Genomic DNA, 20,476 nt, shown 5'->3' with positions numbered 1-20,476 from the left:
CAATTTGCAGAGGAATGCAAGGCAAGCCATGCAAAACAAACACTGAACGTTTGGTCTCGTGCAATCCCGAGCCAGACTCTCCGCCCGGAAGTAAACAGTCATTCCGGCCATGCTCAGCATTCTTCCTCACATTTCCATAGGATCTCGGCAATATTGCTCTTATTGCTCAATCGGCGTATACTCTTCATATCACTTGCTGATCTCAAAGCTGCAGTACAATTGATCACATTCGATCGTGCCTACATCTACGATGGAAGTCCTTCTCAAGGCGAACTACAGCTGAAGTTCGAGGTAACAGGCATGCTGATGGCTCGTCCAGCCCCAAGCTATGAAAGTTTGGACAGCTTCAGAGATTCAATCACTAGGCCCTGGACTAACATTTCATATTCTCTTCATCTCCCATCGATGCTACATGAATGCTGACTGAATTAGCAAACTGGCGATGCCGAGCATATCTTGCACACAGATTAATTTTACTAAGTTCAAGTCCAGAACACTACTCATACCCCTTGTACCTGTCTCAGTCAACTATTACGCTTAAGTCCGGCTACCCTCTCTGTTTCACCACCCCTTGCTCCAACATGCGATGCAAAACTCGTGGCAAAAGCGAGGCAGAAGCTGGGAGCAGTAATGCTCATTATTGCGTTGTTGCAGGGCTGATCACTTTCTTTTAATAACTTAAAGCACTGCCTAGCTGCTGCAGAGACAAAAGGCGAAGGGTGGCGATAAACATGGCGCACGCATCAATTCCGTGTGGAGGCTGGGTCCGGACCCTGCAGTCGCATTCCCAACCATCCTGTGCTGTACCGATGATCGACAGGGCGTCTTCGGCAAGCGGAAGGGACCCCGCAAAAGCTACGGATTGTCATTGTTCAGGAACCCACTAATTAAAGACACGAACATGTGGTTTTGGCTGCCCGTGCGCCCCGAAGCCGCAGCCCGAACGGAGGCATTAACCCTGATGCGTCCGTTGATTGTTATGGTCTTGTCCAACATAACGGGGAATTTCTGACCGCACACGATGCCAGGCAACCCATTTTATCACGGCTGAGCATGTTGATAGGTGTTGAATTCATTTTCCGTAGGCAGACATCTCCTAGAGCACTTTCTGCTGTATGACAGACATTCGTGACCGAAACCGTCTCACTCACGGTCCACCATGGTAGTTATGCTTCGTACATAAGACAAGGAAGGAATGCCTTCAATCATGGCAAGAAGGGAGTTTGGGAATTCGTGTGCTACTGTCGTCTTCCTTTGTTGTGAACCTTCTCCCTTACACACAGTGTCCCTTGAAGGCCCCGTATGCCTTCATACTCCGCCACAATAGCAGCCATCGGGGCTTTCCTGCTTTCGCAGCCCGTCATGGGCTCAAGGCAGGGAAAGGCCCCCTTTGGCTGGGGTGCTCAGTCACTTGCTCACTTTGGTATCAACCCAGACCTTGGGTTGCACAACCAGCAGAACCTCAACTCTCTCATTTCACATTCAGCGATGGCCACTGCGTTGGAGACGGAATATGCCACCGTATGAAAAGCACCAGCCCTGGCTCTTAGTTCTGATCACTGATTGTAGACTCAGATCCCTATTGACCATAATAACGCATCAGCTGGCACTTATCAAAATCGGTTCTGGGTTAGCGATGAATTCTATCAGCCTGGCAGCCCAATATTTGTGTACGATACCGGGGAGTCGGATGGCGGATCGATAGCCCAGTCCTACCTAACCTCCACTCTTTCCTTCTTCAGAGAATTCCTGATCGAATTCAACGCCATGGGAATCGCCTGGGAGCACAGATACTATGGAAACTCGACCCCGGCTCCCGTATCCTATGAATCTCCACCCGAGACCTGGCAATACCTCACCACTAAGCAGGCGCTCGCGGACCTTCCGTACTTTGCTAGTAACTTTAGCCGCGAGAAGTATCCTGACGTGGACCTGACGCCGCAGGGCACGCCGTGGATCATGGTGGGCGGCTCGTACGCTGGGATTCGTGCTGCATTAACTCGCAAGGAATACCCAGAGACGATATTCGCAGCCTATTCCTCATCGTCTCCGGTGGAAGCACAGGTCAATATGAGCGCATATTACGACCAAGTCTACCGTGGCATGGTTGCCAGCGGATGGAGCAACTGCTCGGCAGATATCCATGCTGCTCTGGAATATATTGACGATCAACTTTCGGATGAAGATACAGCTACCTCGATCAAACAACTTTTCTTCGGATCTGGCGCCGAGACCAACTCCAAAGGTGATTTCACTGCAGCGCTAACTGCCATCTACGGCTACTTCCAAAGTTATGGTATGGCGGGAGGTATTGGAGGTTTAGGCGCATTCTGCGAGTATCTCGAAATTGATCCCAAGACGAACGGGACTACAGGACCGGATGGCCTTGCCCCTACTTATGGCGGCCAGTATGTCGCCGAAAGATGGGCCGCATGGCCAACCTTTCTCGAGCTGGTTAATCTGAATATGGGGACCAACTGCGGACCTCAGGACGCGTCTCAGCCAATTGACTGTGACTTTTCCAAGCCATACGGCGATCCCGCGGCCATCACTTGGACTTGGCAATACTGCAGCGAATGGGGGTTCTTCCAGGCGAACAACGATGGGCCGCACTCGCTGGCCTCGCGATATCAGTCGGTGGAATACCAGCAAGAAGTATGTAACCGGCAGTTCCCCGATGCGGTGGACAAGGGACTGTTGCCTCCGTCGCCGCGGGCGGATGATGTCAACCAAGAGTTTGGGGGATGGACGATCCGCCCGTCCAATGTTTACTTCAGCGGAGGAGAATTCGATCCGTGGCGATCATTGTCCATTCTGTCGACGGAAGATTTCGCACCTCAAGGGGTGGAGTTTACGAGCGCGATCCCAGCCTGTGGGGTGCAGACCAATGAGGACACCGTCTTTGGATACGTCATGCAGAACTCGGAACATTGCTTTGACTTTCAAGCGACGCCGACCGTGGGGAAGTTATCACGCGGCATCTTCACATCCGCCTTGTTGCAATGGCTCGAATGTTTTGGACAGGATTCAAGCCAATCCAGGTGATCTGGGGGGCCAGGGGGTGTGTGAGTGTGTGGTGTGTGTGTGTTTGGTTGTGCTGGAGCCTGGAGCCAGGATAAAGGAGATAGGACAAGGATGACTGAGTGGATCCTGGGATGCTCCTACTTACTTGGAAAGGTACAGGGCGCGTCACGGCGAAGGTAGACTCGTACCCCAGATTAGATGATCAACGAGAAGCCTCGGAGGTTTTGGATCAACGTTGGGTTTTAGCGTCACGTCCAAAGTCCTGCATGCAGGTGCCGCTTTTCCCTTTTGGGAGATGCTTGCGATGTTTCCGAGTCCCGAAAGCATACTTACTGGGAATCGGGAATGACCCCTCGCAAGGTTGGCTTTTCCAATCATCGCCAGCCCATTCATGCCTTCTGGCTTCGCTGGATCGCTGGATCGCTGGAACCATCCCTTCCCGTCCCCTCCCTCGCCTACGTTTTAATTGTGGCTATGGAGGCGGGGATTTCCACTCCTTCACATGGTACCTCACGACCGAGGAGTCTGAAACCACCCTCGCCAAGTGAATTTGGCCTGGACTCCTCCTTGCGGGGGAGGACTAGTATATATATAATGTCTGTGGTCGGAACCAGGCTGCCCCTGTCGAATGTCATACTACCTCCTTGTACATAAGCTTCACTACAAAGTTATCTATCTCTCATCTCGCATTCTTCACATCCATCCCTTTGCTTTTTCTAGTCTCTATACTATCATTTCATCCCCCGCACTAGACTACCCGGCAGTTGCGTCATGTTGGCCCCTGCAATTGTCTTTCTCGGCGCCATCTATTTAACCTTCCGAATCTTGAGCTCTCTTCACCAGGCTTACCACCATCGCAAGAAGGCCAAAGCGCTAGGCTGTCAGCCCCCTAATTCCGTGGATACCGGTATCCTCGGCATCACTGGCTTCTATCGCATTGCAAAGGCAGCCAGGGAGAAACGATGGGTTGAATACATTGCCGAGCACTACCAGACGAGTGGGCCGACCTTCCGTCAGCAGGCCTTGGGAGGACTCATGGTCACCAACACCGTCGAGCCGGAGAACATCAAGGCACTGTTGGCTACTCAGTTCCAGGATTTCGGCCTCGGAACTCGCCATCGCGAGTTCTACCCGTTACTTGGAAATGGCATCTTCACCTTGGATGGGGCGGGTTGGTCTCATGCGCGTGGAATGCTGAGGCCGCAGTTCACTCGCGATCAGGTCTGATATTTCTACTATTCTATCATCAATGAGAACCTACTGACGGATGTGAGCGACTAGGTTGCTGATCTCGACCTTATGGATGGCCACATCACGAAGATGATGGACTTGATCCCGAAGGATGGCTCTACTTTCGACATTCAGCGCCTCTTCTTTCTCTTGACTATCGACTCGGCTACCCATTTCCTGTTTGGTGAATCCGTCGGATCAATGCGCACATCTGCTGAGTCGAGTCTGCTGGAAAAGTCCACCGTCGGAAATGCCCAAGGGTTTGCGGAGGCTTTCAACCGGGCCCAAGAATACCTAGCAGCGAGATCCAGAGCCATGGCATTCTATTGGCTCGTTAACCCTAAGGAGTTCCGTGAAGCGAATCAGCTTGTACACGAGGTGGTCGATCACTACGTGCGCCTCGCTCTCGAAGCAAAGCGTCATCCTGAAAAGAAGGAACCTGGCAGATACATCTTCGCAGAAGCCTTGGCTGGGGATACCGATGATCCGAGAGTGATCCGTGACAACATGCTCAACATCCTCCTGGCTGGCCGCGACACCACTGCCAGTCTGCTAAGCTCGGCCTTTTTCTACCTGGCACGTCATCCCAACGTCTGGACCAGACTTCGCCAGACCATCGTCGATGAATTTGGTGACGCTCAACACCCCAATGGAAAGATTACTCATGCCAGGCTGAAGGACACTCCATACTTGCGGTATTTCTTGAATGAAGGTGTGCAATACCCCCCTCCCCCCGCCGCAAGTTAGAATATTTCCTAACGAGACTAGTCCTCCGCCTCCTTCCCCCTGTGCCTCTGAACTTTCGTGTCGCCGCCAAAGATACTTCGTTGCCATTGGGTGGCGGGCCTGATGGGAAGGCACCCATCTACGTGCGCAAGGGCGAGCTTGTGTCGTACAGCGTATATGCAATGCACCGCCGCACCGATTTATACGGCCCGGATGCCCATGCTTTCCGACCAGAGCGTTGGGAAGAGAATAGCAAGCGGGGTTGGGAATACCTTCCATTCAACGGCGGGCCACGCATTTGTCTTGGTCGTAAGTTTACCTCTCATATGCTCTAGTGCACATTACTGACATTCTTTTCCAGAGCAATACGCTCTCACTGAAGCTAGCTACACTATGGTCAAACTGCTACAGCGGTACAATAGAATCGAGAATGCCGACCCTGATATGGTGGAGCCGATCATCAACTCCAGTCTCACGCTATCGCATGACCGTGGCGTCCATATTCGGTTGTTTTCTTCGTGATTTGCCAGCACTGCTGAGATATTGACCGTACCATTACTTGTTCAAGCCGCCGGGTGGCTACAATTTTTTTGCATTATGATGAGCTATACTTTTAATGGCCTAGGAAGGTTTCTGCAATGACTACATATATTAGCCTGCATAGTTTGATTTAGGAGATTCCACATTTCATAGTTTTCAATCGTAATGACCTCTTCGGATGCTATGTTCCAGTAGCTGACATAATGTGGCGGGAACTCAAGGCAAGTTTCTTTTCTTTGTATACTCGAGTATCTTAGCTCCTAGGATTATAGTACTTGTAGTAGGAGTGTTCTTTTACCGTGTGTGTCGAAGGATGACGGGGCCTCCATGCAATCTTTATACAAATACATGACTTATAGGATTTATTCTCCTCGATTCCCTTCCTGGGGATATACAAGACACGTGCCAAGCGCACAATAATTACAAGTAAAGAATACTTGAAAGATAGTCCAAGTAAAAGTGAATATATATAACTAACTTACCAGTCCCCGACCTGTAATATCACTTATGAGATTAATATGAATCTCAGAAAAGAATATGGAATCCCATAGAACTAGAGATATGGAAATTATAGAGAGTAGAAAATATCTACTTGAAAAACGTACAGGCTCTAGGGTGATAAAATGAAGGATTCTTACTGTCGTGGATGGAACTGTGAGTAGCAGGATCTGAACCCGCGATCCCCCAAAATCATGCCCTCAAATCAGTGACCCCACAAAGAAAAAGCAAAAAAGAAGCCCAACGCGGGGCTCGAACCCGCAGCCTTGAGATTAAGAGTCTCACGCTCTACCGATTGAGCTAGCCGGGCTAGTTCGGTGAAGACCTAAATTATAGATATGCATAATATTCTTGCTTTTCCCTAACGGGAAAATTTTCATTGCAGCCACAGAAGGTTTGGCTGTGCAATAAGTGGCTGGGCAGCATGTGTGCTGAGTCAGCCAATCTCCGCGGCGCAATTCCCTCCACCGAGATTCGACCTATCGCCATTGTTGACGTTGTCTCCAGATCCATAGCCTGCTGCGCGAATTTCGACCCTTGATTTTTGAGATCACTTAGAATTTGAATCAGATACACGACTGGGGAAGACGTACTACACTCTTGTTTATACGTGCATTCATAGTTCAGCTTGTCAATTACCTAACCTGGACTGGATACACGTGCTGGCCTATCACCTGACGATTGCTGAACTTCCCTTCACCTTATAAACTGTGCGCTGGATTTCACATCTAGCTTTACGATAAATTCTCGCTGCCAGCCTATCTTCACTGACAGTGGCAATGGCATCCGCTCCCAACCCAGGTCAAACGCTTCCTAGGATGCCAGTGGTTGTTCCTGCAATGGTTCCTCCCTCGAATGGCGCTGAAGCCTCTACAGGGGGCGCTAGTAACACTGACCCCAGTCCTGATGCCTGGGACTCCGAAATGCAACTTGTTTCCTCGCTCGCGAAACTCCAGAAGATGGAAGCAATGGTGAGTATTATCCCCTGAGGTCCAAGCTCAAACACCAATTAACACGTTATGACAGATCCACCAACTGCGGACTCTACTTCCTGAGCGCCTTCTGGAACCTCTGGCACCCATTGTCAACCCCAAGGCCGCTGCGGGAAGACCCGTCCCCAAGTCCCCGCAAATGCTGTACGAGCAGCTGGCTCAAGCTGCACGCGCGGGTGTTTCCGAGCTGCAAGAGTTTCAGTCGATGTGGAGAAGTCCCGAGATGAAAGCGGTCTGGGATCGCATTGACGCGCAGATTAAAGAAAATGGCGGCGTGATGCTGCAGCCCACGGGGAAATGGGAGAGAGATTACGATACCATTCTTGCGGATCTTCGCGAGGAGGAGCAGACTCAGAACGAGCAGCAGCAGAAAGCTAATGAGGAGGTGGAGCGATCGAAGATTCAGGCCACTGAGGGTGGGTGGAGAGCGATAGTTGAGGGCTTTGCTCAGAAGAATGTGCCTGGTGTGCGTGTTTTGGCGAGTCAAAGTGAAGCGGCTGTCACGGTTGTGCTTGTCAAAGCTGGGATGGTGTTCAGAGTTGAGGCTATTGCTGGTCAGGATGGGAATGGTGTACCTGACTGGCGGGTCTTTACTAGGACGCCTGGGGGGCAAACGCCTTCGAAGGTCGAGACGGCGGTGGCGCAGTGCTTGAATTCAAGGCCTCGACAGTGGGATTTGCTTTATCTACTTGTAAGGCCTGGCCCTTCTTCTTACGTTGCTGAATATGGTTTATGTGGACAAAACGCTGATATTTCATGTTAGGACATGATATCGTCCTACTCAACTATCAAACAGACACCCTGTGCAAAATGCACCAAGATGACCGACAGCACAGCAACCCTTCCCACCATCCGCAAACCATCCTCTACTCCCCAAGAACAGGGAAGTCAAACCTGGGAAGCCTATCATCAAGGCTGCACTGAATGAAAGAGGAACAAAGAAAACAAAACAAATGAGGAATATATATATCATTAATGATGGAATATCCCATTCCAACAATCCCCAGATGCCTCAACGTTTCATATATCAGACAGGTCGATCCCAGATAAATATTCACGTCAATGGCATTTCGCGGGTAAAATCAATGCATGTTCCTCGGAACATCCAACACAAACAAAAAAACAAAGGTGCATCTGGCATTCACACCTACTCCTCCACATCCACCAACTTTGTCGGGAAGAAACTTGCCACTTTTCCCTCAAGAAGTGGCTCGAGCACCAGCTGACCGCGAGGACGACGAGCGCCGTGCTCGTCCCTGACAGCCCTCATGACCGTAATTCCCATGGTCCCTTTCGTACACAAGAGCCACCACCATGGCGGACTGCCCTTGCGACGGACGAGTACGATGTCGTCAGATCTTGAGGATGACGATCTCTGCCGATGGGGTGCCGGTGTCGACGACCCAAATAGTGGTATTGTGTCTTGTTCTCGCTGTTTGCCTTTGTTTCTCCACCTTCTCTTGTGGTGGTGGTGGCTGCTGCTGGTGGGGATGTTGGTGGGGTTCCAGAAACTGGACATTTTGTTTTATCTTCCGAGAAAATCGGCTTGTGGTCGATGGCGAATCTGTCACGAGGGTGACTTAGCAAGAGAAAGTTGGAGTATAGTCAAGGATCACATCAATTGTGAGAAACACAAACAAAGAATGATGAGTGAGAAATGGATAATGAAGTCGAGATAGATGGACTTATATGTATCCAACTCCTCACATAGATCCATCGACCCAAGTCGAGTGCCCGATGATCCAGCCATCAATAAACGCGGTTATCTCCTATATTCTGGATACTAACAAGTGTCTGCATCTTGTCCCATGTATTGGTAGAAGTCTTGATTATGAGACATTGATAAGTTGATTTTACTTCATTGATGGATGTAGAGTATATCTTAATCTAACTCCAGCGATTTTAATCTTTGATCTTCCAGTCTGTCAATACTGGCTATATCCAGTCCAGTCATGATAAAACAGCAGATACTTGCAAAGAAATACCGGGATATTCCATAGTTATATCCGTCACATCTTTGTATATGATGTCATGTCTCAGTGCTAAGTACTACTATGAGTTCTAGGCACTGAATGGAACCTAGAAAACCAAGATTAGTAGATACCATGCTTGGAATACGAGGCTGGCGATATACTACTAGTATTATATATATGTATATGAACGAATTCTTTCGATGAGATAATCCGTGTTAGTAGTAGCTATGAATTCGGGGAGTTCCGTGATATTGTTGGTATTTTGGGGGATAGTATATATACTTATACTACGGCTTATCTACTTCCTTGTGGGCATCGATATTAGGTAATTTCAACGTATGTTGGTTGGCTGTGGTGCCTGGGGAGGGGAGTGTGGCTTGTTCCGGCTTTTGGTAATAGTATGGATGCTTAATGCCGTGAAGGAGGAATGAATATAGAAATTGTTAGTACTAGTACTAGTACTTGTTGGCTGGGACAGTCTCAGTTAGAAATACAGGTGTATCTACCAGTTTGAGTCTGCAGTGGTCGTAGTAGGTAGGTAGTATATATTGAATCTGAGGAAGTATCCGATAATAATAAGTTCAGATATGTATACATACATCCATGAGATAAAATGCAGAGAACATTAAGTATAGACAGGCCAAATGGAGATACAATCACATGTCATAATCACCGCATGCACACACTATTACACTGATATCCCGCTATTGCTGCGCATCAAAGGAGTGAACAAAGGTCAAAAGTAAAGAGGAAATTCCCAGCCATTATATCGAATCAGAAAAGGAAACTCGCAAACGCCAATCCAACCCAGCTGATAGATTGCTATCATCATAACTCAAACGAAATTCGCTTTGCTCCATGCAACATTCTAATGCATAAAAATGTTTGTTTTCTTGGTCGTCATCCGGAGATTAAACTCATGTGGAGAAGAGACCGAAGCCCCCGGCGAACCAGGTGAAGGACAGGACGGTGATGGCGAACATGCCAAAGGTGAACTTCATCCCTAACCGTTCGAGCTCGGAGAAAGCGCCGCTGCAGGTAGCGCAGACAAATCCTGTCGGAGTTAGCAGGTTCATTACGATATATAGAGGCCATAACATACCATTGAGCGGAGTGTACGGCTGCGAGCTGTACATTCCGAAGATGTAACTGCTAGCAGCACTAAGATAACCGGCACTAGCCGTCTCGGTGAGGGCCTTGCTGGCATCCCAAACGATCAACGTGTACGATGCTGTCAACAGCGGAACAGTCGCGTTGGCCTGGTACTTCTTAGTGTCCCAGACCACCTTTCCGGTAGGCGACATAGTCATGTTGGACGAGATGGTGTAGGTGGCACTGTTCAAACTGCAGGACGCGACGACATTGACAGCTGTTGGGCTGATGGTCAACGAGGTGTAGTTCCATTCCAATGTCACAAAATCGCCAATCTTGTAGTAGGATGTGGCTCCCTCGGTGGGAATGAGCATGGAGATACCACCAGCACCGGCAGCGGGGTTGATAGAAACACTCGTTGTGCTGTTTGAGGAAGAGCCAGAGGACTTGCCGGTAGCCGTGCCTGTTTTGGTAGCTGACTTGGTATTGGTGCCGGTGGCCGTGGCCGTGGTATCGGTTCCTGTTGCGGCGGCGGTCTTGGTCGCTGCCTCGGTCTTCGATGCACTCTCGGTGGTAGCGGCGGCTCCAGTGGTTGCGCTCTCAGCTGCGGTAGTATCTTCGCGAATCAGCAATACATCACACACGAAGCACGATAAAAAAATAGGACAGTGGTAGAAGGTAATGCCAAAAGACGGAACTAACCAGCTCGTCGCAACAATTCACCATGTGGCCGCCATGGCCAGGCCGAAGTTACCGTCCCCAACAGCAAGAGGAGGCACAGAATAAACAGACGAGACATGGAACGCATCTTGAAAAGACCGATCGGACTGTCTTGTAGTGGTGTTGACTGAAAGGCAGAGGGGTCGGTTGACTCCCTTGGCAAGATTCAGGGTCCGATCGACGTGGACCCTTTCCCGTATACGGCGGCAGAAGCGACAGGGGTATCGGTAACTGCGATGGACTGACGAGCGACAGATGAAGCTACACCAGAATGGCGAAGATGAACCGTCGAGCACGATAAGCGATGATCAAATCCAGAGATGAAGCGATACGGGCTGCAGAAATGGTGGTTTTTTCAGGCCAGCGGGACTGAAACATGCAGATCGTCCGATAGATTCTCGGCAGGGTCCAACGAGGGTCGGGGGGGAGGAGAAGAGATGTAAACAAAGCGAGTGACAGGGACCGGTCTGATTCCAGCGAACCTGGGGTGGCAGACTGATGAAAAGATAGGACCGATCAACCGATAGCGAAGGTCAGAAGAGTCAAACGACAGACGAGCGAAGCATTGTCCGACCCGAGGGGAAGAAAGAAAGACGAGGGCGAGAGACTAAAAGACCAGACGAGCAGCCATTGAAGGCGCGCCTTGCCCGATTGGGCCAGGGAGTGAGACACGGCGCTATTTTTGGCGGTGCGCCTGAGGCATCCAGTGCATCTGACCCGGTCGGGGATCAAGATTTATGCACCTTGTTTCACCTAGAATAGTCCCTTTCCCGTACACAGAATAGAAAAATAATCCCTCGTCGCAGGTATAAAGTAATAGCGAAAGAGTCATTCCGTGTCTGCCATTCTGTGACTCTATCCATCTCGTCCCATTTCATGAATGAAACTCCGTTCCCCATACCGTCGTGGTATGTAGAAGTCAAGTGTTTGCTGTCCCCGCAAACCTGCAACACTAACCGGATCCCGGCAGCCACTATTGCCAATTATTGGCCGCTACGATAAGCGAAGGGCGGATGGGAAGCACATCAATCTAGTTTACTTTTATTATTGTGGGTTTGCAGCTATCATTCTTGTCAAGATACCAAGTAGTAAGTAGTAAATGCATATATTTACGTGAGATTATCTAAACCTGATATCCCTGACTATGCAACATGCCACGCATAGCGTATACATCACCTTCCTTCCCATTCATCACAACTCATTCTCACTCATCATTAAGTATATTAACATTAGTAAAGGTCGATCGTTTAACAGGCGTATTGTTACAGAGTGCATTCCCTTTCAAACCGGGAGAGGCGCGTATCCTCCCAGATCCTTCGGTATCATGATTCATCAGTCACGCCACACTCGTCATAGAGCCCCTGTTACAAGGCCCAGTGGCGAGGTCTAGACGTTGTGTCTCTAGGAAGTATATTCGGGCTTCAGGTCGACAGTGCTGCAGGAGGAAGGAATAGTGGGCTCTTCGTAGCGGTAGATGTAGAAGAGCTGGGGTGCGTTGTGGTACCAATCGCACACTACATAGCCGCAGTTAGTGGCACGTTCTAGAAAGTTCGTATGGGTATATGTTCAAGGTCACTCACCTAGCCAGCCTCCGAAGCCATCCTGTGCCGACCACTCCAGACCGGTAGTGCCAATGGAGAAATCATCATCGCCGTATCCAACATTGATCTGGACAGACTCCCATGCTGCAAGCAAAGTTAATCTTCCGATCGCCCATGTGGTGAAGGAATGACAAAAACATGGATCAGCCAAGGGACAAGGAAGTCTAACCTGCGTAGTTGTTCTGGACGCCCATCTTGAATCCCCAAGGGAAGGAAGTTCCCAGGTCGAATTGGGTGTGGGTGCCGTTGAGGAAGGCCGGGCTGGCCGTTCCGACATCCGAGGTCAGCACGGCATCGTTGAATCCCGCACCGGTGTGGTAGGCATAAACGTAGAGGTTGTTGTGGTTATCGTTGGAAGCGCCCGAGGTCTTGAGGTAGAAGGACTGGGTGGAGTTGCTGGACTGGCGGGGGTACAGCATAGGGCTAGCAGCCACAGTAGACGCCAACAGGGCAAGAGAGGCAAGGAACTTCATTATGATGGATGGTGTGGACGAGAAAGGTGGATGAAGAAGAGAGAAATTAAAATAGAAAGGATAAGACTCGTGGATGGATCCTGAAATAGAACAGGGGATGTAGGAGAAAAGGGGAGGATGGTGCGTGTGATACAGGATGGCTGAATGGAGGGGGATGCCCAGCGTCTTTATATCGGACAGCCACCACGATTCTCCCCCACAGCAGTTGGGGACACGGGTGCGCCGGCGCCGAAATGCCTACAGGAAAGTTGGAACGAGTGGAGGAGGATCCAAGGACAGCGCAGGGGCAGGACAGACAAGACTACGGACTAGGGAAAACTTTGCGCGAAATCTGAGAATAGAAACTTGGGCGAATGCCGACAGGTGGAGGGGGCGGTTGGTGGTTGGTGGTTGGAGCTTCAGTTCAAAAGCTGAGGAATACTTTTTGAGTTGGCAGAATGAGAGGCAGGAACAACTGGAGAGGCAAATCCCTGCTCCACTTTTGCCCGCGCCTTCCTCTTCCTGCTGGAGCCTCGTTCGGACTGGCCGCCCTTGTCCTCACAGCCCGATTGGTTGATCCGGTCTTGGCTGCGCTGGTGGAGGGGTCCTCAGCCGGACCAATCATTGTAGGGCGGCGAATTCAGCAGAAACAGCAGATCCCTGCGAGGCAGAGGCTGATTGGACAGGCTCGGAATGAACGAGGATGGCGGGAGGAGACTGGACTCATCCCCGCATACTAAGTAAGTGGTACACTTCAGTGTATAGGTATTGTATGTTCAGTATTCCTATAGAGAATGAACACAATGGTCCATTAGTAACTTCACCCATCTGTCTATATACCATGTCAAGTTAAGATCAGATGGCAACTGTGCTGATCTGACATGATACAAGACTATCTTTTCTATTTTTATTTCCCTGCAACAACATAGTCTACTCCGTACTAATCCTCAAAACTTGTAAGCAGTCGATCTTAATCTATCGGATGATCGGATTTTCAGTGACCCTCTCTCTCTCTCTCCTCCATGCCCGATGCCCGACCGATCACTGCCCGGGTCAGATGATTGACTTTTTGTCTCAGATTTCTCCTCCCTCGGCTCGGGTTTCCACCGTTATCCATCCATCCATTCATTCATCCATCATATCGTCATATGCCTCGTGGATCGGATTGTCTTTTCTTTGTCTTTTTTTCTGGACAAAGAAATCATTGACATCACAAGAACCACACTTCCTCTGTAGTATACTGTATTACTGTCCAAGGCAACCCCTCCCTCCCCCTGAAGCCGATCACGATAATCACGTAACTGGAGAAATTTTAACCTGCAGCAAAAGTGGACTTGGACTTCCCGATCACTTCCACTCCGATTGGTCTTGAAACAACTCATCACTCACTTAGTTGCAGAGTAACTACAAACTGTCTAGACTTTCGTACCTGCACATAACACCGTGGCTATGCTATCCTCCGGTCCAGACAGTTCATAGTATCCATTCATCGCCCACATTCCTCACGGAAAGCCCGCCGCACCTCCTCTCCATCTACTTTGGTAACTGACATCATGATTCACCGTTCCGTACACTCCCTTTCTCTGGTTCACACACTATCGTCTGCCATGACATCCCACAATGGGGTTGGGTAGACGATCCTTATCCACGGAACCCCGTTATCTCGTTTCCCGCGGGGTATTCCGAATAAGTTACTACTTTGGTAGGAGTCAAAGTGACTCGTCAATGTCGTTTAGATACCTCAAGTCTCAATAATCAGTTTTGTCAGGTACCGGGGATATGGTTATGGAGTCGGGTTATACGTCATCGAGATTACGGTTACGTCGTCTGCTTGGCTTCTCTGGGTGATCTTGAATTGTACAACAACAACGACAATTATAGTAGAATTACACGGGGCATGGGATCGACATCATCCCGGGCTGCATGAAATTGTTTGTTTCAACTTTCAGCCCTTCGGGACATGGGTATCCCTGGTCATTGTAGTATATCATAACTAGCTGAGGTATAGGTATTGATCCTTCCAAGACGCAATTCATCTATCCATCCATGGTTGCCCAACGCCTGGGAATGATCCATATTATACAAATGCATATCGAGTCTACTATTTCTCATTGGCAAATCATCGTCGCTTGGCATATTCCGGCTTCAAAGCCCATTTCCCGCGCCCGTTTCGTCCCCCCTTGTCCAACACGGCTATCGTCTTCAGCATCTCCTTGAACTCGGCCGACCGTTGCGGCGTGGTGCAGTAGCGGTTGAAATGATCGATCAACATTTGGGTATAGACTGACCCGCCCTGGGCCGTAATGAAATCCCGGATCATGGTGATGAAATCGATTCCGCTGGGAGTCCGCGATGGCGCAGGACTGTTGCTGCTGCTGCGCGGTGAAGGTGTGCGCGCCGAGAGATTCGCCAAAATGCTGGCTGAGGATGGTCCGGCTACCGCTCGTCTGGCGGCGCTACTGCTTCCTCCAAATGCAGGCCGGCTGGGTAACTGTTCCTCAGGTTTCCCGGCCAGGCCGAATTGGCCCGTCCAGGTTGGAGTGCCGATGGGGACGGACCGCGCTGCTTCACCCGCTCGCCGCAACTCCTCTGCGGCTTCAGCTGCCACCCGCTTCGCTTCGGCCTCGATTATTTTGGGGTCCGCTCGCACCACGCGCTTGCCATTCACGATCTGATCATGCTCCAGCGCCGAATGGACCCCGGATCGGGCAAAGATGCCCTCCATGATGCGGGACTCGGAGTTGGCACCTGAAGTGCCCTTCTCCTGCTCGCTCTGTTGCTCTTGGTCTCCCTGGAACTGTTCGACAGCGGCGACACCCACGACCTTGCTGATGTCTTTCTTCTCCTCCTGCGCGCTATGTGAGGAGGCAGATGATTTGATCGCTGCATTAGACTTGCGCGAGGTGCCATCGCTGTCTTCATATGTGACGTCCGCATCTTTAAAGATCTTACTGGTCTCGGTGGGGCCTTGGCCTTCGTCTCCAAGAGAGAAGAGATCATGGAGGTCGCTTAGCTGGAAAGTCTGGCGTTGCTTGGGATCCCGGAGGATTTTATTCGTGAGAAACTGCTTAAAGATCTGACGATGATAGATCTTCTCTTCAATAGTGCCTGCGGTCATAAGCCGATAGACGGTGACGTCGCGCTTTTGTCCTAGCCTCCAGGCCCGCTCCCGCGCCTGCACATCAGTTGATGGGTTCCAATCGGGATCGTATATGATCACCCGATCAGCACCCGTTAGATTCACACCCAGCCCGCCAACTTTAGTGGTAAGTAGGAAAACATGTAGGCTTGGGTCATTGTTGAACTCGTCCACCATAGCTTGCCGGTGCTGGATGGGTGTGGTGCCATCCATTCGACGGTAGTTAAATCCAGACAGTGAGTTCACAAATTTCTCCAGAATATCGAGCATGATCCGATGCTGCGTGAACAGCAAAGTCTTGTGACCGGTATCCTTCCATAGCTCCAGCAGCGATTTGACGACCTGCATTTTACCCGACTTGGATCCGCTACCATAGCCGGTTGTTGAGGACATCAGCTTATGATTTTGTAGATCCGGATGGTTGCAAATCTTTCGTAATATATCGACACCGAACAAGACTTGTCGACGCCCGTTGAGGATGGATTTCATCTCCTCGGAGCCAAGGAACGCCTCGTACGCCTGTCGTTGCGGCTTTGTCAACTTGCAGAACAGCACTTGTTCACTCTTCTTAGGAAGATCTGCCGCAACATCGATCTTGAACCGCTGTAAAAGATAGGGGCTGATGGCATCCTTGAGGGTCTCGGCACATTTGGCAGCTGTCTGGACTTGCAGATTAGAGGCATTCGCGTACCCTCCCTGACGAATCGGGAACTCGAATTGGTTCCGGAAATTCACCAGAGTTCCCAGGCGCATTGGAAAGACGAAGTCGAATAAAGACCAGAGCTCTGTAAGATTGTTCTGCATCGGGGTGCCAGATAGGATAATGCGATGGGGTGTCCGGAGTTCCTTGCAATGGATAGTAATCGAGGTGTTCGGGTTGCGGATTTTGTGCCCTTCATCCAGGACAGCACAGCCCCATTCAATCGGTATCACGAGAGAAGCATAGGTCTGTAGGCCCGAGTAAGTGGTTACCAGTACATGCCCTTCTTCTACTACACGCTTGACGACTTTCCTGGCTGCTTTCAGGCCACTTGGCATGCCACGAGTACTCGAGGCGTTCCACGCCTGAGACAAAAGAGCATCTTCTCTGCTGCTCTCGTTCCGAATGTTGACCATTCCACTACCGGACGTGTGCAGGATGGATACACGGAAAGGAGGCCACCAACGGTGGAACTCATTCACCCACTGCTTCATGACCGTAGCGGGACATACAACGATGACTGGCCTCGTCAACTTTTTGCTGTAATGGAGACCAGCAAGGAAAGAGATGACTTGAATAGTCTTCCCAAGACCCATCTCATCGCCGATGATCCCACCTACTTGCTGCTGTTGTAATTCCCATAACCATTGTACTCCGGTCTTTTGATAATCGAACAAAAGGGGATGTATATCACCAGGTATTCGATACCCGTTGTCGTAGGGCATATCTGAAACTGTGGGATGAGGCATGAACCATTCTTCCTGTTCATCTTGATCGAGCATATCCACATTGTCCCCAGCAGCATCCACCTCGGGTCCATGACCTGCAACACGCGACTCAAGCGCTCTTTTCCTAGCAGCTGCCCTTCGACTGACCCAATATCGAAGCCTAGTTTGATAGAGCTCTTCATTTCCATCGTCCATTCCGCTGAAATCTTCAACCTCGTCCGAAGACTTTGGAGCCTTTACTGGCTTTGCCGTACGTTTTGGCCTTTCTTCAGGCAGGAATTCTTCTTCATCTTCCGATACAGAAGACTGCCTTTCAGATTCAACATAGCTAGCAGACTCATCTTGATCCTCGAAATTGTCTTCGAAGGATACCTTGGTTTCTTGTTCAAGAGCTTCTTCCTCCTCCTCATGAGACTCGCGGTCTATCTTTCGACGCTTACTTGCTCGAGAGGTAGGCGCTTCATCCACTAAGCTGGAAGCGGGAGTCTCATCGAAACCGAATCCAGGTCGTACGAGATTACGATGTGAAACAGCTGACCGGTTCTTCACCTGCTCCAGTGCTTCCCTTTCATCGCGTTCGTCCTCTGCATCGATCAAGGCATCCTGAAGACTAGCAAGAGGGCCATGATTTGGCCCAGTGCTCATGTTGGAAAATGGCGTAATCTTTCCAGTTCGAATGAGATAATCCCGGCGGGACTCATTAGGCATGCGCCCAGTCCCGGTAGTCGGAGAACCAGCCTCGTCTCCTTGATGTCTTTCGTCCATTCTTTGCTGAATTTCTTTAAGGTCAGTTGCCAGTGCCGCATTGCGGCTCTCCAGCTTCTCAATCTCATTGCTGATGCGAACTCTCGCAGACGTGCCAACTGGCTGCGACAAACGCTGATGTAGTTTCAAGATTTGGCTCTCAAGTTTCCTAGAAAACATTCACTGTAAGTTCCACGTGTAAAGCTCAGCAGTAATATAAACATACTGTTTCTCTAATGTGGTTTTCTCCAATCTTTTACTATCCCGTTCGTCAGCCTGCTCCATGAGCAACCTGTCGGCCTAACATAGTCGTCAGCATCCTCGGCTCCTTTAGAGATTGACCAGTAAAGCGTACCTGACGAGATATGTCCCTTTCGAGGTCATCTTGATCACGAACATCGGCCTGCAATTCACGTAATCGACTTGCTTCATCGGCGTTTGCCGAATGCCCTTGATTCAGAGATGCTTCAGACTCAGGTGGATCCGATGTAGATATCGCTTGTTGTTCCGACTCTTCCTCCTTTTTCATGTCTTCGTCAAAGCCACTCCGGGATGCAGCGACGTCCACGTCGTTCAATTTTGCCCCATCCATGATCCTGTATGAATCTCAATGGACAGACACATTTAATAAAGTCTGATAAATTCCACGGTCGTTCAGTTTATATCCCCACAAATCTAATATGTGACTGTATTTTATAGATGTCTTTTAAGGGATAAGTAAGAGTTATGTGTGATATTATAGTGGTCGTAAAAAAGATGATACCGGGGTCATTGCAGCAAGTGGCGTCACCGATGTGTAGTGAGAAGTAAATCTGACAGGGTTCGAATTAACCAATACCGATCCTTGAGAGCCAGTCTATAGCACATAAAGTGTTTAATACACACCCACTCTGGACGATTCACAGCCGAGAGCGAGAAAGTGATTGTAAAGAGATTGAAATCTCAGAGGACTGGATGGGACTGGCGAGGGACCGCGCCAGACCATGTCTACAAGGACTGCGACGATAACCATAAACCCGGCAGAAAGATTTCACCGACGGCAGCCTGGCACTCACCGCCCTGGGTGCCTAGCCCTTGGGCGGTTAGTCATCCACCACGTAGCCTCCCACGTCACCGGGACTGGCTGGGGCCCGTGTGTTGCCTCAGTCCACCTCTCACTTCACACACCATCCACGCTCGAATTGCCCAGGTGATAATGTCATCACCACACTGAATTCCCTTAGGCTTCGGGTATGCCCTCCGGTGTCAGCCTTCATGATTATCGGGAGGAGTGGAATATACTGTTTGGCCTTGTTCCGGGTGTTGTTGGGCCTGGAACAAGAGCAAATAACATGTATGGAGATTGGCAACCCCTTCTGCAAACGGCAATGACGCAGAGGGAACCGTAGTACAGAACTCGAGATAATTACAATCACCAATCATGGCATTAGTAACCGCCTCTGGTCCAGGTCATCCTTCCCTCGAATAGCCGCAAGAAAAGGCATTGTTATAAGTCTGCTCGTATAGCGAGCTATACCAAAACAGTGCCGTTGGACTTGAATGCCCAAGGGGGCAGCGGATGTTTCCGAATGAAGGCAGATCGTCGTTCAAGAGGCTGGTCGCGAGGCAGGCAGGCAGGCACAGACTCAGTCAGACCTCAGACAGACATCAAATAGTCTCCATGATTTTAATTGCCCAGTTACACCTTGATGTAGTCCAATATTAATGTGGTTCTAACCCTGGACGGTGGCTAGATGGGAATGCTAGCTAGTATTTAACTGCATTGGTCTTTCCATTCTCTGGCTTAGGTTGTTCTTGCCTATCCCTCCCTTTCGTTTGCCTTTCGAAACCGGGGGTTGGCCTCGATTTGCTGGCAGTCGATTCATCATCTATTAACAGGATCCCTACCAATCTGCCTGCACGCGCACACACACACACACACACACACACACATACACACAACCCACCTGCAGAAGGGTTCGAGGAGATGAAAGAGGGGCCCTCCCCGAGTCGTGAGATCAGCCATTAGAAATAATCCAGCGAAGAAAGAAGAGAGTGTAGTATCAGGTTGGTCCGTGGGTGACCCTTTCCCGGCACCATTCCATTTGCAAAGCAAGCCCCAACCCAACGGCAGCCTGAGGCCCGCGTCGGATCTCGCTGCTGCTCAGTGCTCAGAGTCAGTCAGAGTCAGAGGGTATCTCCACCTCCACGAACTGAAATCAACTTTACTACCCTCTCTTCCCTCTCTTCTTTCTTTTCCCCCCCTCCGCACTAGTTTCACCCAGTGCCCGTCGTCTGGACTTGCTTCCAGATTCAACCCCCCCCCCCCCCCCCCCCC

At 50.1% G+C, this 20,476-nt stretch overlaps 7 protein-coding genes and 1 non-coding gene across 8 annotated transcripts; 3 read left to right on the top strand and 5 right to left on the bottom strand.

Moving 5' to 3' along the window:
• Positions 1-1,302: 1,302 nt before the first annotated feature.
• BDQ94DRAFT_175669 (putative serine peptidase, family S28) lies at positions 1,303-3,045 on the top strand (the record flags this gene model as incomplete). The annotated part of the gene is made up of 2 exons (XM_026772537.1): positions 1,303-1,521; positions 1,576-3,045. 2 exons carry the CDS (start codon positions 1,303-1,305, stop codon positions 3,043-3,045), a joined length of 1,689 nt encoding a protein of 562 aa, XP_026620441.1.
• A 552-nt stretch (positions 3,046-3,597) lies between these two features.
• Positions 3,598-5,842, top strand: BDQ94DRAFT_153996 (cytochrome P450). Its single transcript, XM_026768227.1, has 4 exons — positions 3,598-4,245; positions 4,306-4,966; positions 5,023-5,289; positions 5,342-5,842. Exons 1-4 carry the CDS (start codon positions 3,796-3,798, stop codon positions 5,500-5,502), a joined length of 1,539 nt encoding a protein of 512 aa, XP_026620440.1. The 5' UTR covers positions 3,598-3,795; the 3' UTR covers positions 5,503-5,842.
• Positions 5,843-6,255: 413 nt separating this feature from the next.
• On the bottom strand, positions 6,256-6,328 carry BDQ94DRAFT_t259. The gene has a single exon. It is a non-coding gene; the product is annotated as a tRNA-Lys (tRNA).
• Positions 6,329-6,533: 205 nt separating this feature from the next.
• Positions 6,534-8,108, top strand: BDQ94DRAFT_117138 (RNA polymerase II mediator complex subunit MED27 domain-containing protein). The gene is made up of 3 exons (XM_026763694.1): positions 6,534-6,989; positions 7,045-7,701; positions 7,774-8,108. The coding sequence occupies exons 1-3, from the start codon at positions 6,798-6,800 to the stop codon at positions 7,936-7,938; spliced, it is 1,014 nt and encodes a 337-aa protein (XP_026620439.1). The 5' UTR covers positions 6,534-6,797; the 3' UTR covers positions 7,939-8,108.
• A 49-nt stretch (positions 8,109-8,157) lies between these two features.
• Positions 8,158-8,529, bottom strand: BDQ94DRAFT_163653 (uncharacterized protein; the record flags this gene model as incomplete). The annotated part of the gene is made up of 1 exon (XM_026769785.1): positions 8,158-8,529. The coding sequence occupies one exon, from the start codon at positions 8,527-8,529 to the stop codon at positions 8,158-8,160; it is 372 nt and encodes a 123-aa protein (XP_026620438.1).
• A 981-nt stretch (positions 8,530-9,510) lies between these two features.
• On the bottom strand, positions 9,511-11,365 carry BDQ94DRAFT_153994 (uncharacterized protein). The gene is made up of 3 exons (XM_026768226.1): positions 10,778-11,365; positions 10,086-10,691; positions 9,511-10,037 (listed from the first exon to the last, which is right to left on the bottom strand). The coding sequence occupies exons 1-3, from the start codon at positions 10,881-10,883 to the stop codon at positions 9,901-9,903; spliced, it is 849 nt and encodes a 282-aa protein (XP_026620437.1). The 5' UTR covers positions 10,884-11,365; the 3' UTR covers positions 9,511-9,900.
• A 193-nt stretch (positions 11,366-11,558) lies between these two features.
• Positions 11,559-13,074, bottom strand: BDQ94DRAFT_153993 (uncharacterized protein). The gene is made up of 3 exons (XM_026768225.1): positions 12,566-13,074; positions 12,376-12,480; positions 11,559-12,309 (listed from the first exon to the last, which is right to left on the bottom strand). Exons 1-3 carry the CDS (start codon positions 12,867-12,869, stop codon positions 12,197-12,199), a joined length of 522 nt encoding a protein of 173 aa, XP_026620436.1. The 5' UTR covers positions 12,870-13,074; the 3' UTR covers positions 11,559-12,196.
• A 1,524-nt stretch (positions 13,075-14,598) lies between these two features.
• On the bottom strand, positions 14,599-18,628 carry BDQ94DRAFT_117108 (DNA-dependent ATPase RAD26). The gene is made up of 3 exons (XM_026763693.1): positions 18,515-18,628; positions 18,386-18,459; positions 14,599-18,328 (listed from the first exon to the last, which is right to left on the bottom strand). Exons 2-3 carry the CDS (start codon positions 18,442-18,444, stop codon positions 14,968-14,970), a joined length of 3,420 nt encoding a protein of 1,139 aa, XP_026620435.1. The 5' UTR covers positions 18,445-18,459; positions 18,515-18,628; the 3' UTR covers positions 14,599-14,967.
• Between the last annotated feature and the right edge of the window lie 1,848 nt (positions 18,629-20,476).

The sequence above is a fragment of the Aspergillus welwitschiae genome, assembly GCF_003344945.1.
Source record: "Aspergillus welwitschiae strain CBS 139.54b unplaced genomic scaffold BDQ94scaffold_60, whole genome shotgun sequence".
NCBI lineage: Eukaryota > Fungi > Ascomycota > Eurotiomycetes > Eurotiales > Aspergillaceae > Aspergillus > Aspergillus welwitschiae.
This window is presented reverse-complemented; position numbering and strand designations above follow the sequence as displayed.

What these genes read in the sequence shown, in the direction of transcription:
- BDQ94DRAFT_117138 (XM_026763694.1), top strand. Translation starts at nt 6,798, where the DNA reads ATGGCATCCGCTCCCAACCCAGGTCAAACGCTTCCTAGGATGCCAGTG. An exon ending in TCCAGAAGATGGAAGCAATG is followed by an intron (nt 6,990 to 7,044) that starts GTGAGTATTATC and finishes ACGTTATGACAG; the next exon opens with ATCCACCAACTGCGGACTCT. An exon ending in GGGATTTGCTTTATCTACTT is followed by an intron (nt 7,702 to 7,773) that starts GTAAGGCCTGGC and finishes ATTTCATGTTAG; the next exon opens with GACATGATATCGTCCTACTC.
- BDQ94DRAFT_153993 (XM_026768225.1), bottom strand. Translation starts at nt 12,869, where the DNA reads ATGAAGTTCCTTGCCTCTCTTGCCCTGTTGGCGTCTACTGTGGCTGCT. An exon ending in CGTCCAGAACAACTACGCAG is followed by an intron (nt 12,481 to 12,565) that starts GTTAGACTTCCT and finishes CTTTGCTTGCAG; the next exon opens with CATGGGAGTCTGTCCAGATC. An exon ending in TGGCTTCGGAGGCTGGCTAG is followed by an intron (nt 12,310 to 12,375) that starts GTGAGTGACCTT and finishes GCGGCTATGTAG; the next exon opens with TGTGCGATTGGTACCACAAC.
- BDQ94DRAFT_153994 (XM_026768226.1), bottom strand. Translation starts at nt 10,883, where the DNA reads ATGCGTTCCATGTCTCGTCTGTTTATTCTGTGCCTCCTCTTGCTGTTG. An exon ending in TGAATTGTTGCGACGAGCTG is followed by an intron (nt 10,692 to 10,777) that starts GTTAGTTCCGTC and finishes TGATTCGCGAAG; the next exon opens with ATACTACCGCAGCTGAGAGC. An exon ending in GCCGTACACTCCGCTCAATG is followed by an intron (nt 10,038 to 10,085) that starts GTATGTTATGGC and finishes TAACTCCGACAG; the next exon opens with GATTTGTCTGCGCTACCTGC.
- BDQ94DRAFT_153996 (XM_026768227.1), top strand. Translation starts at nt 3,796, where the DNA reads ATGTTGGCCCCTGCAATTGTCTTTCTCGGCGCCATCTATTTAACCTTC. An exon ending in CGCAGTTCACTCGCGATCAG is followed by an intron (nt 4,246 to 4,305) that starts GTCTGATATTTC and finishes GTGAGCGACTAG; the next exon opens with GTTGCTGATCTCGACCTTAT. An exon ending in GCCACGCATTTGTCTTGGTC is followed by an intron (nt 5,290 to 5,341) that starts GTAAGTTTACCT and finishes ATTCTTTTCCAG; the next exon opens with AGCAATACGCTCTCACTGAA.
- BDQ94DRAFT_117108 (XM_026763693.1), bottom strand. Translation starts at nt 18,444, where the DNA reads ATGGAGCAGGCTGACGAACGGGATAGTAAAAGATTGGAGAAAACCACA. An exon ending in AAAACCACATTAGAGAAACA is followed by an intron (nt 18,329 to 18,385) that starts GTATGTTTATAT and finishes AATGTTTTCTAG; the next exon opens with GAAACTTGAGAGCCAAATCT.